The sequence below is a fragment of the Ogataea parapolymorpha genome, chromosome I, assembly GCF_000187245.1.
Source record: "Ogataea parapolymorpha DL-1 chromosome I, whole genome shotgun sequence".
NCBI classification, from domain to species: Eukaryota; Fungi; Ascomycota; class Pichiomycetes; order Pichiales; family Pichiaceae; genus Ogataea; species Ogataea parapolymorpha.
Window position 1 is genome coordinate 67,952 of NC_027866.1, and position 12,636 is coordinate 80,587.

Genomic DNA, 12,636 nt, shown 5'->3' on the forward strand with positions numbered 1-12,636 from the left:
ACGAAGCGGAAATACATTACACCCCTGACGTGATCCTTCTCGGAGCAGAGACCTTTCTCACCCCAACGTTGCCTATCACTTTCTCGTTGGAGCTTGACAATCTAGAGCCATTTCCTCTCACCTTTCCCTCCTTGGATCCCAAAGAGGCTCTCTGCTTGGGCATAGTCAAAATAGCTGACTCGTTGGATGCCGAATGCGTAGGAGATGACGAAATTGTAGTGGTCGTAGTCGTGGTTGTCGACACGCGGCGGAAGTAGGGAGATCCTTGCGGACTGGTTTTCTTCGTCTTTTCAGAGATCTCGTACTCAGAACCGTAATATGCCTCATCCTGTCTCGTACTTTTGCGCTGCGGGCTGGAGAGTTGATGCGCAATAGACTCATAGGTCGCCTCTTCGTCAGAATTGGAGTACGGCTGGTTCTCCTTTGTGGACGAGCGGTACTTACGAGGCTGGCCGGGGCTTTCCATGGGAACAGCCTTCTGAGCGATCTTGAGCGTTCCAGAGACTTTCCGTCTGCGGACAGGCGTCATGACGTGGCGGCGCAGCTCTGTGTCAACCACAAGGGCCTCTCTTTCCTCGATAACCGTGTAGGGAACCAAAGAATGCAGTCCTCCAATGGCCTCATCTGGCTGGTCGTCGAGCACCATGGTGTACCGCCAGTCTCTAAACTGGTTCTGGTGTAGATAGAGCCAGTGCTGCTGCGGCCCAACAACCATTCCCGGTCTGATCATTCTCATGTATGCGATACATTCGTTAGCTGTGAAACCGTGTGTGTAGATCAGATGGGCGCCGATAAGACACCCTGTTCTGCCCAAGCCGGCCTTGCAATGAACGGCAATCTTACCTCCTTTTTGGATGACGGTTTCTGCCGCTCCTATAAATTTCTGGACGTACTCCATGGTTGGACAGGTTCCGTCCTCGAAAATCATGTCAATGTGTTTTATACCTCTCTTTTCGAACTCGTTTTTGTCGTACAAATGAGAGTTTAGTCTCACCACCAGCTGGACGTTGTTGTTGACAAAGTACTCCAGAACCTTGCGGAAAGGCTCGTTGAGAGGAGCTCCTGGTCGGGATTGCTTGGGTGATGCAAATGCGATGAAGTCTTTGGAAATAACGTTGAAATCTCCCTGGTCCACTCTCTCGTACTGCTCGTACTCTTCCAAATTGAAGGAGGTGATGTCGAGCATGCCGCGCTCCTTGGCCCGCCAGACCCCGTACACGACATCCTGGATGGTGAGCTCGAAGTCGGCGTTGGAGTATCCAGCGTCTCTGAAGCCACAGAATGGAGGTTCTTGTTGAGCTATTGGCTGGAGCACCTGGTGGGGTGACCAGTTCTGGACAAGCACCATGTAGCAACACAGGAGACAAGCGGCATTAGTTCTTTGTTTTGCGCCGGTGGAGGAGTAGAAGACAACAGCCTTACTTTTGTTAGCACTGTCGTTCAAAATGTTGTGCAAAGTGACGGCGAACCTATACAGATGGCCAAGATGCAAGGGGCCAAAATCCAGATGGAACGCGTTGTACGGCAGAGCGTCCTCGACGGTGAAGAATACCAGGTCGTCTGTGTTTTGAGGATGGTAGTCGTAGCTGCCGAGATACACTCTGCCTTTGAGGAATTCTATAGCTTCGATGGCAATTTTGCGGGCCATGTTTGTGGAATGCAAATGGGGCGAGCTATGGCAGGTCTTGTGACCGATGTGAGGAAGAAACTTTTATTTATTGTAAACAGGGGGGGATGTTTATTTTTTACTGCATGAGGAATCGCCAATCTTGTCGACTGCAAATAATTTGAAGCGGCTGTCGGCGCATGGCGTGTGTGTCGACGGTTTCTCCGGAAATATATTTAATTTAATTTTTCATATAAAGCTATTTAATATGTCATTTCGTTCGTTTGGCTCCTTCGGCCAGTCCCACGGACTCGGCACTAATGGCTACGAGGTCTCGCTCAACTACATCACGGGCGTGCCAGACCCCAATCTACTATCCTCCGCAAACCTCAAGCTCGTATTCAAGGCCCTTCTGAAGAGAGACGATACAACAAGAGAAAAGGCGATTGTCGATCTGTACTCGATTGTCGACTCCAACGGCGCCGAATTCCAGGACGAGCTTGTGCTCATATCGTGGTGCCAGCTGTACGCAAAGCTGTCAACAGACAATTCGAAAAAGGTCAGGCTCACCGCGCACCAGATCCAGTCGAAGCTGGTGGCGCTTCTCGGCAAGAAATACGTCAAGTATCTGCGCGACACGGTGGGGATCTGGATGAGCGGGTGTTTTGAGAACGACCGTGTTGTTTCCAAAGGCACCATAGCGTCAATTTCCGCTGCTTTCGGAGACTCTCCGGAGAAAACCAGCAATCTGTGGAAAATCTTTGCCCAGCAATTGCTCACCTACTGCCACCAGCTGCTTCTTTTCGAGACTATAGATACGCTTTCGGACGAGCGATTCGTTGGCAAGGAAGAGAGCCAGATCAAGTATTTGCGTACGGTACACACAGGAGTGCAGATGCTGATCAGTTTGGTTACCAGACAGAACAGCGGCGAAATACAGCTCGACGAGACGCTTTTATCAGAGCTGCTTGAATCCGACCAGTTTGTTTCGTTTTTCGAGTCCAAAGACCTCCAGATCAAAGGTGGCATGTACACGCTGCTTCAGCGACTACTACAGACTGACCTGGACGATTTGCTGTTCAAACACCTTGCCAAAGCTGCTATCAGGGGCCTAAATCTGGAGAAAAAAAATATGGCTCTATACTCCGGCATAATAATTCCTATACTTGAAGCCGTCGTCGCGCTCCTCAGAAAGGACTCTCAGACTATCGTTGGCATCAGAAAGGCGACCCAACGCATTCTCGATTTGCTGCGTTTGGGCTCTCTAAACTCGGATCCGCACTACTACTCAGTGGTGGCTACGCTGCTGCCGTTGCTGCCCCAGGACGATGAGATCAGAAGCTCATTGCTAGAAATCCTTGAGAACGACGTCAGGTCCGAGAAATTTGCCGTCTTTTCTCAGCACGCATGGATCTGCTACCTCGGCTACTGCCAGAGAATTGCCTGTGGTGTCGACCGCGTGCTCAAAGTGCTGGTTCCGGCATTGGATTCGCGCAAACTCCCCGCCAATGTGATTTCCGGGATGGCCGGCGTTGCGAATATTGCCGAGGACGACGGCGACGTGCTGCTAGATCTCAACTCTGAGATCCTCAACGCTCTGCCGGGTCGCGCCGTGGAATTTGTAGACCTCGGTCTGGTCGTGAAAAACACGGCTGTGCTCGTCGACAACTATGTGCGTCTCCTGCTCCACGTCGGCTCTGATCTGCTCGACGAGCTGGTTTCCAACGCGGTCGAGTCACTCACAGATTTACAGGACGAGTACGTGCCGCCCTCGCTGGCAATTTCTGTCATCGAGACCGTCGTGCGGACGAATTGTGTGCAGTTCCGCTCTCAGATTGAGTCGTTCGTCGGCGACGCGTCGAAAGTCGTCACGCCGTCGTTCTTCGAGCCTGTCTTTGCTCTGCTGGTAGACATAGCAAAGTCGCAGTTGAATGTGGATGTTTACGACGCCATCAACGACATTGCTGCTAAACTCAGCAGCGACGAGATGGAGCTGTTTTTGAAGTACATCGCTGACATTCCCGGCTTCGATCCTGCCAGATGCGACAAAGTGAGCACCTATATCCACCAGAAAGCCGATTCCGTTGCGCCCGACGCCGACGACTACGTGTTCCAGTTTCTCACGCCAGACGTTCTCCGAAACATGTTCGGCAAGCTTTCTGAGGCCGACACGGCGGTGTTTCTGCAGAAGTGCAACCGGCACTACCAGAACGACGTTTTTCTTGCGTTTGCAGACGAAAAATTTCTGGCTGCGCTCTGGAAACGACTGGGCAGTGCTGAGGCCGACTCGTTGCTGGACAAGCTTGAGCAAAACCTTGACGACCACCGTTTCGAGCAGCTGTACATCTCGTCGCTTGCGAGGGGTGTAGTCGAGGCCGACCGAACGGCACTTCTGGACAGACTGGCTGCCAAACCGCAGCTTGCCTCAAAAGTGCTACCGGAAAATGTGGTTGACGAGCTGGCTGGGCTGGTCGAGAATGTTGACCACCGGCTTGCCGTCTCAAACAAGCTGGGACTGGGGATTTATCTTTTTCCAGCAGGGGAGCTGACTGCCGCAGACCGATTTGCACCCTTTTTGGAGAAGATCGAATTTTATTTTGAGTTGGCTTCTAGGACAGGCCTTCTAACCTGCGAGCTGGCGTTTCAGCTGGCTCTTGTCGGTGAAGTTGCTATGGACTACGTGTTTCTAGGCCTTTTGGATGACGAAAACCGAGCTCTTGATTTCCACTCCCGCGTCTGTGCGGAGCTAAATTTCGGCACAGACCTGTTCGACCAGTTCGTGAAGGACGACTTTTCTGGAGTTCTGACTCATCTTCAATCCTCTGTTGCGGTACGTTTCTACGCTGCACGCGTTCTGGTCACGATATTTACGAAATTGTTTGAAACTATGCAATCGTCGACATTCAACAGCTACAATTTGAATAGGGTGTCCGAACCCGTGAAACTGGCCATCCTAGCCACCAGCGCCAACAGATTTCTCACCGCCCCTGCGTTTGACCGCGTGCGTAACCAAGCGTGCGCCGATCTTTTAAGAATTCACGGACAAACCGTCACCACCAACGGCCTACAGGGCCTGGTCGTGCTCAACATGCTTATAGACCTCGATCTGGACTATGTTGGCGAAAACGTCCAGCTTTTCCCTGCCCAGAGATTCGGCATGATGCTGAACGGGTTAGCCACCTGGCCAGAATCGGAAGACGCGTACGAGCCGTCGTTTGTGCCGGTCAGAATCGCGCTGTGCCAATTTGTTGAAATCTACATCAAAAAAATTTATCATGTTTGCGACACCAACTACCCGTCGGATTTCAGCGAGAAGGTATTTGCACTAGGAGCCACGCTGTGTTCAGAATCGCTTAGCATCGTCACCTCGGGCGATAACGACTCCACCCTCGCATACTTCTCGCTCAAGCTGTTTGGCGTGCTTCATGAGCAACAGGTCGATTGGGATGAGGAAGATGTCTATGCAGACCTGGTGGAGCTGCTGTTTGCTCCTGCGTCCGGCCAGACCGGCCAGCTTGTGCTGGCTCTGCTGACGCGTGTTTTCAGCGACCAGGTGCCAACAACAGCTTACAAGAAGCGATTTGACGACCTGCTCCTGCTGCTCTCCTCTCCCAACACACAGGTGCAGAAACTGGCCGTTTTCCTTTTGCATAAAGTCATTCCGGAGCTGCAAGACGTGCTTGTCGTAGAGGCGACGTTGAACCAGGACGAAGAAACAAAACTGCCGGCGCCGTTGCTCGAAAATATCGTGTTGCTACCAGACGAAAACGAAGTTGCAACCAATAAATATTTGTGGAGCTGGTACCTAATATTCGACCATTTCAAAAACATCACACAGAAAATCCGCCAGGACTACATTCTGGAGCTCGGCGAAGACCGTATGGGCCAGTTCCTGGACTTTTTGTTCGATATGGACCTCAAGCCTACAGAGGACAACCGCCGCGCACTGGTGGAGTATTCCGTCATCGATAGCGACGGCGACGACCTGCTGTACCATCTGATGTATCTGGTGTGCAAACACATTGGTGGGAACATTGCACAGACCTGGTTCCAGTCGATCAGGAACAAGCAGCACAAGTCGCAGGTTGAAACGTTTATTGTCAAGAACGTGAGTCCATTACTGATCGACGAGACGCTTGCGGGACTCGAGAAAAAGGACAGTATTAAGGACCCAGAGTTTAGTATCCGGCTGAACAGAACGACGAACGAGGTGCGCTGCGTGTACGAGATCGACGAGCAGAAGCTGGAGATGTCGATTGTCTTGCCGAAAAACTACCCGTTGTCAGCGATTAGCGTGAACGGAACAGCGAGGATCGGAGTGGACGAGAAAAAATGGAAATCGTGGATTCTTTCGTGCCAATACGTGATCAACTTCCAGAACGGCACGATTTTGGAGGCCATCCAGCATTTCAAGAACAACGTCAAGGCCAACTTCGACAACTACGATGACTGTGCCGTGTGCTACTCGATCGTCCATGTTATCGACCATTCGACGCCAAACAAAGTTTGTCCGACGTGCAAACACAACTTCCACTCGGCCTGTTTGTACAGATGGTTCAAGAGCTCTGGCTCGTCTACATGTCCATTGTGTCGGTCAAAGTTCCAGTTCAAAAAACACAGCTAATTATACAAATTGCTCTTCCAGCAGCTTTTCCATCTCGTCGACCGTGAACGGAACGTACAAGATCTCTGCACCGGCAGAGTTTTTCGTGAGCGTACACATTTTGTGCTCCACAAACTCTCCTAGAACCGTGCGAAAAGATATCTCGTTGGAAGTAATAAATTCCGACAAACACTGTTGGTAGAACTCCTTGAGCAGCAGACTGTACCTGTTGCTGCCCTTTGTGGCGCCTCTCTTGTCGAGGTCGTCGTGGCTCACGCTCAGATCGATTTTCTCCAGCTGCTGCAAAATTAGCAGCCGGTACAGGTTTTTGGCGTTGGCCGTGAGAGAGCTCAAAACGTACTTGACACCCTGTGTGCCAACAAACTTGTTGCTCTTGCCCAGTCCAAGCGGATCCTTGAACCCGTTCTCGATTTTGTACGATTTATATGTGGTGATGTTATGCCAGATGAAGTTAAAGTTGTAATGCATGCTGGAGTTCCAGAAAATAGGCATGTTCAGATTGTCCATGGTGCACAGAAAATGCACCTGCTCAATTGCAGCGATCTCGCTCAGAATCTGCTGCATTCTGTCCGTGCGCAGCGCCTCGCCGTCAATGTTGTTCACCAGCAGGACACACCTAAGGTCACCGTTCTGTGCGAAGTTCTGCTTAATGTTGGACAATGTTTCGTGAATGTGTGGTGCTATAGGATTCTTGACCCCGAGAACGGTCTCCTGGATCATCGACAGCAGCGTTTTAGGACGGAAGTCCGGGTTGTACCCGTTGACAACAAGACACTTTGCGCCCGGCACCGCGGGCAGAAAATGTTGCTGCAAAAATTCAAGCAATAAAAGACGTTTTGAGCCAACACCGTAGAAAACCAGATTGAAGCCCTGCTGCAGCTCAAACGTCCACTGCGAGAATTGGAGCCGGTAGTAGTTGTTCAAGTTTGCTATCTGATGCTCAGCAGACATTTCCAGGATTTTGCTGTATTTTTCATACTCCTCGTAATTAAGCTCTGGAGCCAGTGCCATGGACGCTGTACCGGGCTTTTTGTTTTTCAGCTTTTGCTGCTCAAAGTAGCCCTCGTGGCCATCGTAGAAAAGCGACTTTTCCTCGTCCGCAAAGTTAAGCAGCAGATCCTCGGTTCTGTCGATCTTGGGAACTTCCATTAGCTTGACTGTGCTCATTTGTAGCGGTTTGAGATCGGCCTCCTTGAGCGGCGCAACGCTCGCTTCTGGCGTTCTGGAGGCGCGAAACGCTGTTTGTGCAGCCCTGCGTGGACGTCGTATTCGTTTTCCAGTAAACTCGTCGTCTGAAACACCATCGTCAACGTCCTCCATCGGATCGTCCTCGGCCTCTTCCATCTCCTCAAACTCGCTGACCGACTCCTCGCCGCTTTCGTGCTCGCTCTCTTCCAGCTCCAGAGGTGTCAGCCCATCCTTCTTGCTCTCGGCAATTATTCGGTCTGCCAGAGCCATCTCCTCGGCGTCGATCTCGTCCTCGTCGTCCTGCAGAGACTCCAGTTTGAGTCGCGTGGCCCGCTCCACTGCCGCTCGATTGAGCTCCGCCATCGACCGCTTGGCGGGACTGCGCAGTTTTGCCAGCCGTAGATCGTCGTCCTCGAGCCGCTTCTTGCGAGGCGACCGCAAGCCAGCTCTTCCAGAAAACGGCGAACTCATTAAATAAAATAATTATTTTGGGAAAAATTAAAGAACGGTGGTAGCACAAAATGGAAGGAGCTTTAGCGGCGCCGACTCCGTCATATAGACATATGATCCAAATGTGCTGGAAGAGATAAACTCAGAGAATGAGCTCAGCACTTTTGTCAATAGCATGGCATATTTGCCCATGGTTTGTTCAACTACACCATACTTATTATGTACTGACTACTATAGATTTAATTATAGATATTTCTTAAATACTGAAAATTCATTTAAGTCAACCCATTCTTTAACCTCAGCCGGTGAACCCAGGCACAGCCCATAAACCACTGTCTACGCTCTTTCTCTTCCCCCCCTTTCGAATCTAGCTCCATTCCACTATCAGTTTCTGCTTCCTGCACCTCTGCACCACATACCGTTATCTAGCGGCACTAAATCTTATCCGCTAAAAAAAATCGTTCCTCCATCCGCACCCCAGTCCACTATGTCGTCCAAGTCGCCTGACGAAAGGTCGCCACTAGTTGCGGTATCTTCCGCGCCGCTGTATACCCAGGAGCCCGAAGCACTCAAGCTTTCGCCCGCAGACACCACGTTTTCTAACGAGGCTCGATATGTGGTCACCAATTCAATTCCGGTGCTTCTGACCTTCGTGTTCCAGTATCTTTTCCAGATAATGATTCCTATCTACTTCTCGAGCAGGCTCGGGGAGACGTATCTCTCGGCGTGCTCCTTATCGCTCACTACGTTCTACGTCACAGGACCTGTGGTAGTGAATGGATTTTCCACATCCATGGACACTTTATGCTCCACAGCTTTTGGAGCAGGCAGCTACTCCAAAGTGGGTCTGTATTACCAACGCTGCACTGTGATACTGATGCTAATTTTAATTCCAAGTGGCTTATTCTGGCTAAATGCTGAATCTGCTATCTTTATGGTCACTCGAGATGAAAACCTGGCCAGCCTGTGTGCGCAATACCTCCGTGTGATGCCGTTTGCCATTCCTGCCATTGTGACGTTCGAGTGTTCCAAGAGATATCTCCAGTCGCAGAACAAGTTTAGTGCCCCCACTAGAATAATATTCCTCGCTGTGCCCGTCAGCGTCGCACTGAACCATCTGTTGATTCCCCAAATCGGTTTTTTGGCACCCCCGCTAGCATTTGTGTCGACCTACTGGCTGATTGCCAGTTCTCTATGTCTTTACATCTGGTTCATCGACGGCTACCAATGCTGGCACTATAACACCACTTTCCGCCAACTTACCTCCGAATGGGCCCCGTTCTTTTCTCTGGGACTTCCCGGTGTGCTCATGATCCTGTCGGAGGCTTTTGCGTTCCAAGTGATCACGTTTCTGTCGGCAAAGTTCAGCTCGTTGGAACTGGCCTCGCAGTCGATCGTCTCGACCGTCGCGTCGTTCGGCTTCCAGATCCCGTTCTCGGTCGGTATCTGCTGCTCTACACGGCTGGCCAACATCATCGGAGCCAAGTCCGAAAACTACAAGATTGCCGTTACCGTGTCGCTGTTTGCGGCCTGCTTCCTCAGTGTCTTCAATTTCTGCTGGATGGCGCTATTCAGAACCCGACTCACTAAACTGTTCACCAATGACCCAGAACTCGTTGCCAACGCCAGCAAGCTGTTCCTGGTGGTTGCCTTCAACCAGTTTCTGGACTGTATTAACGTCATCTGTGCAGCCATCCTACGAAGCCAGGGCAGGCAGCGGATCGGATCGCTGCTCAGCATGATATGCTACTATCTAATAGCCACGCCTTTCGAGGTGCTTATGGCGTTCAGCTGGAATATGAACGTGTTTGGGCTGTGGCTGGGTCTCGCAGTGGGTGTGGGTGCACTCTCGCTCGGCGAATTAGCCATTGTGCTCAAATCCAATTGGGAATCGATAATTATAAAAAACACGGACATAGTTTGATAGAATAGACACAAAATAGCAACAACATAACATTCTGGGTATCATTTATTCGATGTAGGATCCGAACACGGAAAGGGCACCAAACGTCAGTGCGGAGCCAAACGCAAGGCCTGCCAGGAACGGCTTGGCCTGCACTTTCTTGGTTTTCTTCACCGGTTCCTGCTCTTGGATCTCGTAGACAGTAACAGCAGTGTCCGAGATCGGTCTCTTTCTGCACGAACGCTCCTCCAAGTCGGACTCGATCTTGATCTCGGGCTCCTTCTCTGGTTCAGAGGCAATTTCCACATGCTCGGCAATCACTTCCTTAAGAATGGCTTCTTCCTCAGGCGCAGAGTCCGAGTCTTGCTCGTTGCTGCTGAACAGGTTGCAGCTTTCCTCGCACACAAGCTCAACTATATGGTCAGAGTCAAGCTCCTCGCTAGGCGTCTCCTCGCTGTCAGAATCTGATAAATCATGGGCCCAGAAACCTGTCTCATGTTCGGCACATCCGCACTCCATCTCGCTCCCTGAGTCTGAAACCTCTTCATAAAAGTCCTCAGAGCCTGCACCAATGTATGTGGACTCGGTGATTGGCGGCTCAGACGTCTTGCACATGTCGCGGAGCGCTTCCAAATGCTCGTCCTTGAGTCCTCCAAACGCGACCTCGTTCTTGGTCAAATTGGTAATTGTCCAATCCCAGAGGTCCTCTTCAGGCTTTTCACTAGCCAGTTTCAGATACTCGTTGCGGTTGAGCCGAACGGCACGCAGTCTTTTTTGGTAGTCTGTCACCACTTGGAATTGCACTTTGGTGCATCTAAATATCTCAAATGGATCATCGACTCGGCACTTGCCAAGAACAACAAGCCCTATGATATCGCCATTGCGCAGCATAATGCGGGCCCCATTCTTTTTCAATCTTAGAGCATCAGAGGTACCGTAGCGTAGCAAGTAAGACCCGTGTTGGGAAACGTCTTTGATATAGATTGCTGATTTTTCGCTGTCGCTGACAGGAGTCACATACCCTAGAATGTGATTGGCACTCACAGCAGCGTCATTAACAAGAAAATTGTCCTGCTTCTCCTGTCTTTCCGACTTCTCGCCTTTGTGGCTCGCTCTCCCAATTGTTAGAGAGGGCGACAATGATTCCCCAGCCTCATTGAAAATTGGCGGTTTTAAGTTGATCTCGCGATAAGGATATGTGTCCCTGGGATTCACAAACTCAAAGGAATTTACTTCTGGCTCGGCAACCAAATTCGCAGACATGGTTAAAAAAGGGATAATAATTAGAAGGCAAATACAGTTTGCGATAAGGACATCTAATATTTACGGCTGTGCAGAGAGTTAGTTATTCCTTTTTAGCTGTGGCTTGCGAGTATAAGTCGACAGCTTGTATGAAGAAAGGGAAGTTGGTGTGGTCCCGTGTGACTGCAAACAATGGACGGTTCTCGAAGTTGTAGATTGGCGCCCCACTCAGAGACTGCGGCATTCCGCGTCTTCTGGCAAACTTTATGATCAGTTCCGGGGAATCCAGCACAGCCAGCTCCTTGTCTACATACGACTCTATTTCAGAGACGTCGCCATTGAATTGCACAAAGTTTCTCACCATCTTCGCCATTCTCTGCCCACCATCTTCCTCACTCACCAACGTAATCGTCAGTCCATCCCCTGCACTATAAGTCTCTGAGATTTGGGCCGACTCCAGCTGCGAGCTCGCCGGTGCCGGCTGTAACTTTGCAAGCCCACTATCCTCGCCTGATGATCTGTCCGGCGATTCACGGTGTATCTCGTTGTTCTCTATCGTTATGGTCTCGGAGTTGTTTACTCTTACCAGCTTAATCCAGGTCTTCTCAAAAGAATCGGTGTCACTCAATGCTGATATCTCTGTCTGGATCATTGATCCCAGTCTCTCCAAATTTTTCCAGGGGTTGCCACTTCTTTCGTAGAGCGTGAGGGACTTCACTCCTGAGAAGAGCGCCCATGATACCAGCCTTGCAGACTCCGCACATACTCTCATAACCTCTGAGGCCTTGTGCGTGTGATGAGCCGCTGCCCACTCAGCTCTCTCCGATAGCACCTGGGAAATCTCCTTCTTATCGGGGACCACAATCTTTTTTTCGGCCGTCAAGTAAGGAGTGGGCAATTCTCTGGGAGGGGGGACAACCAACGGATTCAATTCGTAGATGGCCATCAAATGCTTGGGGACCCGTTTGCCTGCCAGTGCTTGTCTGACCGTCAGTTGGCTCTTTGGTATGCTTGTAGCCAGCGAGTGCGCTAGTGCGTGGTTGCCAATCGTGGTACGTAACTGTAATATCCTCCTAATTCTAGATTGTGATGGAGGTTCATTGGACATCTGAGAAAAGGCAGTACTAGGCTCCAACGGTTTATCCACTGACGAGGGGAAAATCCCTAGAGAGCGGACAAGCCACCAAAAGTACACATCCAAGACTAGCAGCGTCCATTGGACCCAGCTCCATAGATCAAGTAATAAACCATATAGTCGGTGCAATCTCTTGAGTGATTGCCGCCGTAATCTAAACTGGAGCAGCCCCCATGTGTTTGTGTTTGCTAGGAGCTCCAAGTTTGACCCAGCCACAATCACATCCTCGAGTTTGATGGGCGCAGGATTATGACCAGCTCCGCCAAATATCTTGAAAGTGAAGAAGCGCGTGTCTGAGGGCAGGATGCTAGGCTTTATAATGGAGGATTGGCTTGAGACGGCCGACGAAAGCTCTTCAGGCACATCTTCGGACATGATTCTAGGAAATTGCGGAAAGAGATTGGCCAAACAATTGTTTTTTCCCTCTTTGCCCCTTAAATAGGACCCATCAATTTCCCCTTGGTTAAAAAAGGCGGCGCACGACCTGA

At 50.6% G+C, this 12,636-nt stretch overlaps 6 protein-coding genes across 6 annotated transcripts; 2 read left to right on the forward strand and 4 right to left on the reverse strand.

Moving 5' to 3' along the window:
* Nucleotides 1–16: 16 nt before the first annotated feature.
* On the reverse strand, nt 17–1,648 carry HPODL_00031 (Tyrosine-protein phosphatase; the record flags this gene model as incomplete). Its single annotated transcript, XM_014081470.1, has 1 exon — nt 17–1,648. The coding sequence occupies one exon, from the start codon at nt 1,646–1,648 to the stop codon at nt 17–19; it is 1,632 nt and encodes a 543-aa protein (XP_013936945.1).
* A 226-nt stretch (nt 1,649–1,874) lies between these two features.
* HPODL_00032 (uncharacterized protein) lies at nt 1,875–6,230 on the forward strand (the record flags this gene model as incomplete). The annotated part of the gene is made up of 1 exon (XM_014081471.1): nt 1,875–6,230. The coding sequence occupies one exon, from the start codon at nt 1,875–1,877 to the stop codon at nt 6,228–6,230; it is 4,356 nt and encodes a 1,451-aa protein (XP_013936946.1).
* HPODL_00033 (uncharacterized protein) lies at nt 6,231–7,889 on the reverse strand (the record flags this gene model as incomplete). Its single annotated transcript, XM_014081472.1, has 1 exon — nt 6,231–7,889. One exon carries the CDS (start codon nt 7,887–7,889, stop codon nt 6,231–6,233), a length of 1,659 nt encoding a protein of 552 aa, XP_013936947.1.
* A 466-nt stretch (nt 7,890–8,355) lies between these two features.
* On the forward strand, nt 8,356–9,792 carry HPODL_00034 (putative transporter; the record flags this gene model as incomplete). The annotated part of the gene is made up of 1 exon (XM_014081473.1): nt 8,356–9,792. The coding sequence occupies one exon, from the start codon at nt 8,356–8,358 to the stop codon at nt 9,790–9,792; it is 1,437 nt and encodes a 478-aa protein (XP_013936948.1).
* A 45-nt stretch (nt 9,793–9,837) lies between these two features.
* HPODL_00035 (uncharacterized protein) lies at nt 9,838–11,034 on the reverse strand (the record flags this gene model as incomplete). The annotated part of the gene is made up of 1 exon (XM_014081474.1): nt 9,838–11,034. One exon carries the CDS (start codon nt 11,032–11,034, stop codon nt 9,838–9,840), a length of 1,197 nt encoding a protein of 398 aa, XP_013936949.1.
* Nucleotides 11,035–11,116: 82 nt separating this feature from the next.
* HPODL_00036 (uncharacterized protein) lies at nt 11,117–12,523 on the reverse strand (the record flags this gene model as incomplete). The annotated part of the gene is made up of 1 exon (XM_014081475.1): nt 11,117–12,523. One exon carries the CDS (start codon nt 12,521–12,523, stop codon nt 11,117–11,119), a length of 1,407 nt encoding a protein of 468 aa, XP_013936950.1.
* Between the last annotated feature and the right edge of the window lie 113 nt (nt 12,524–12,636).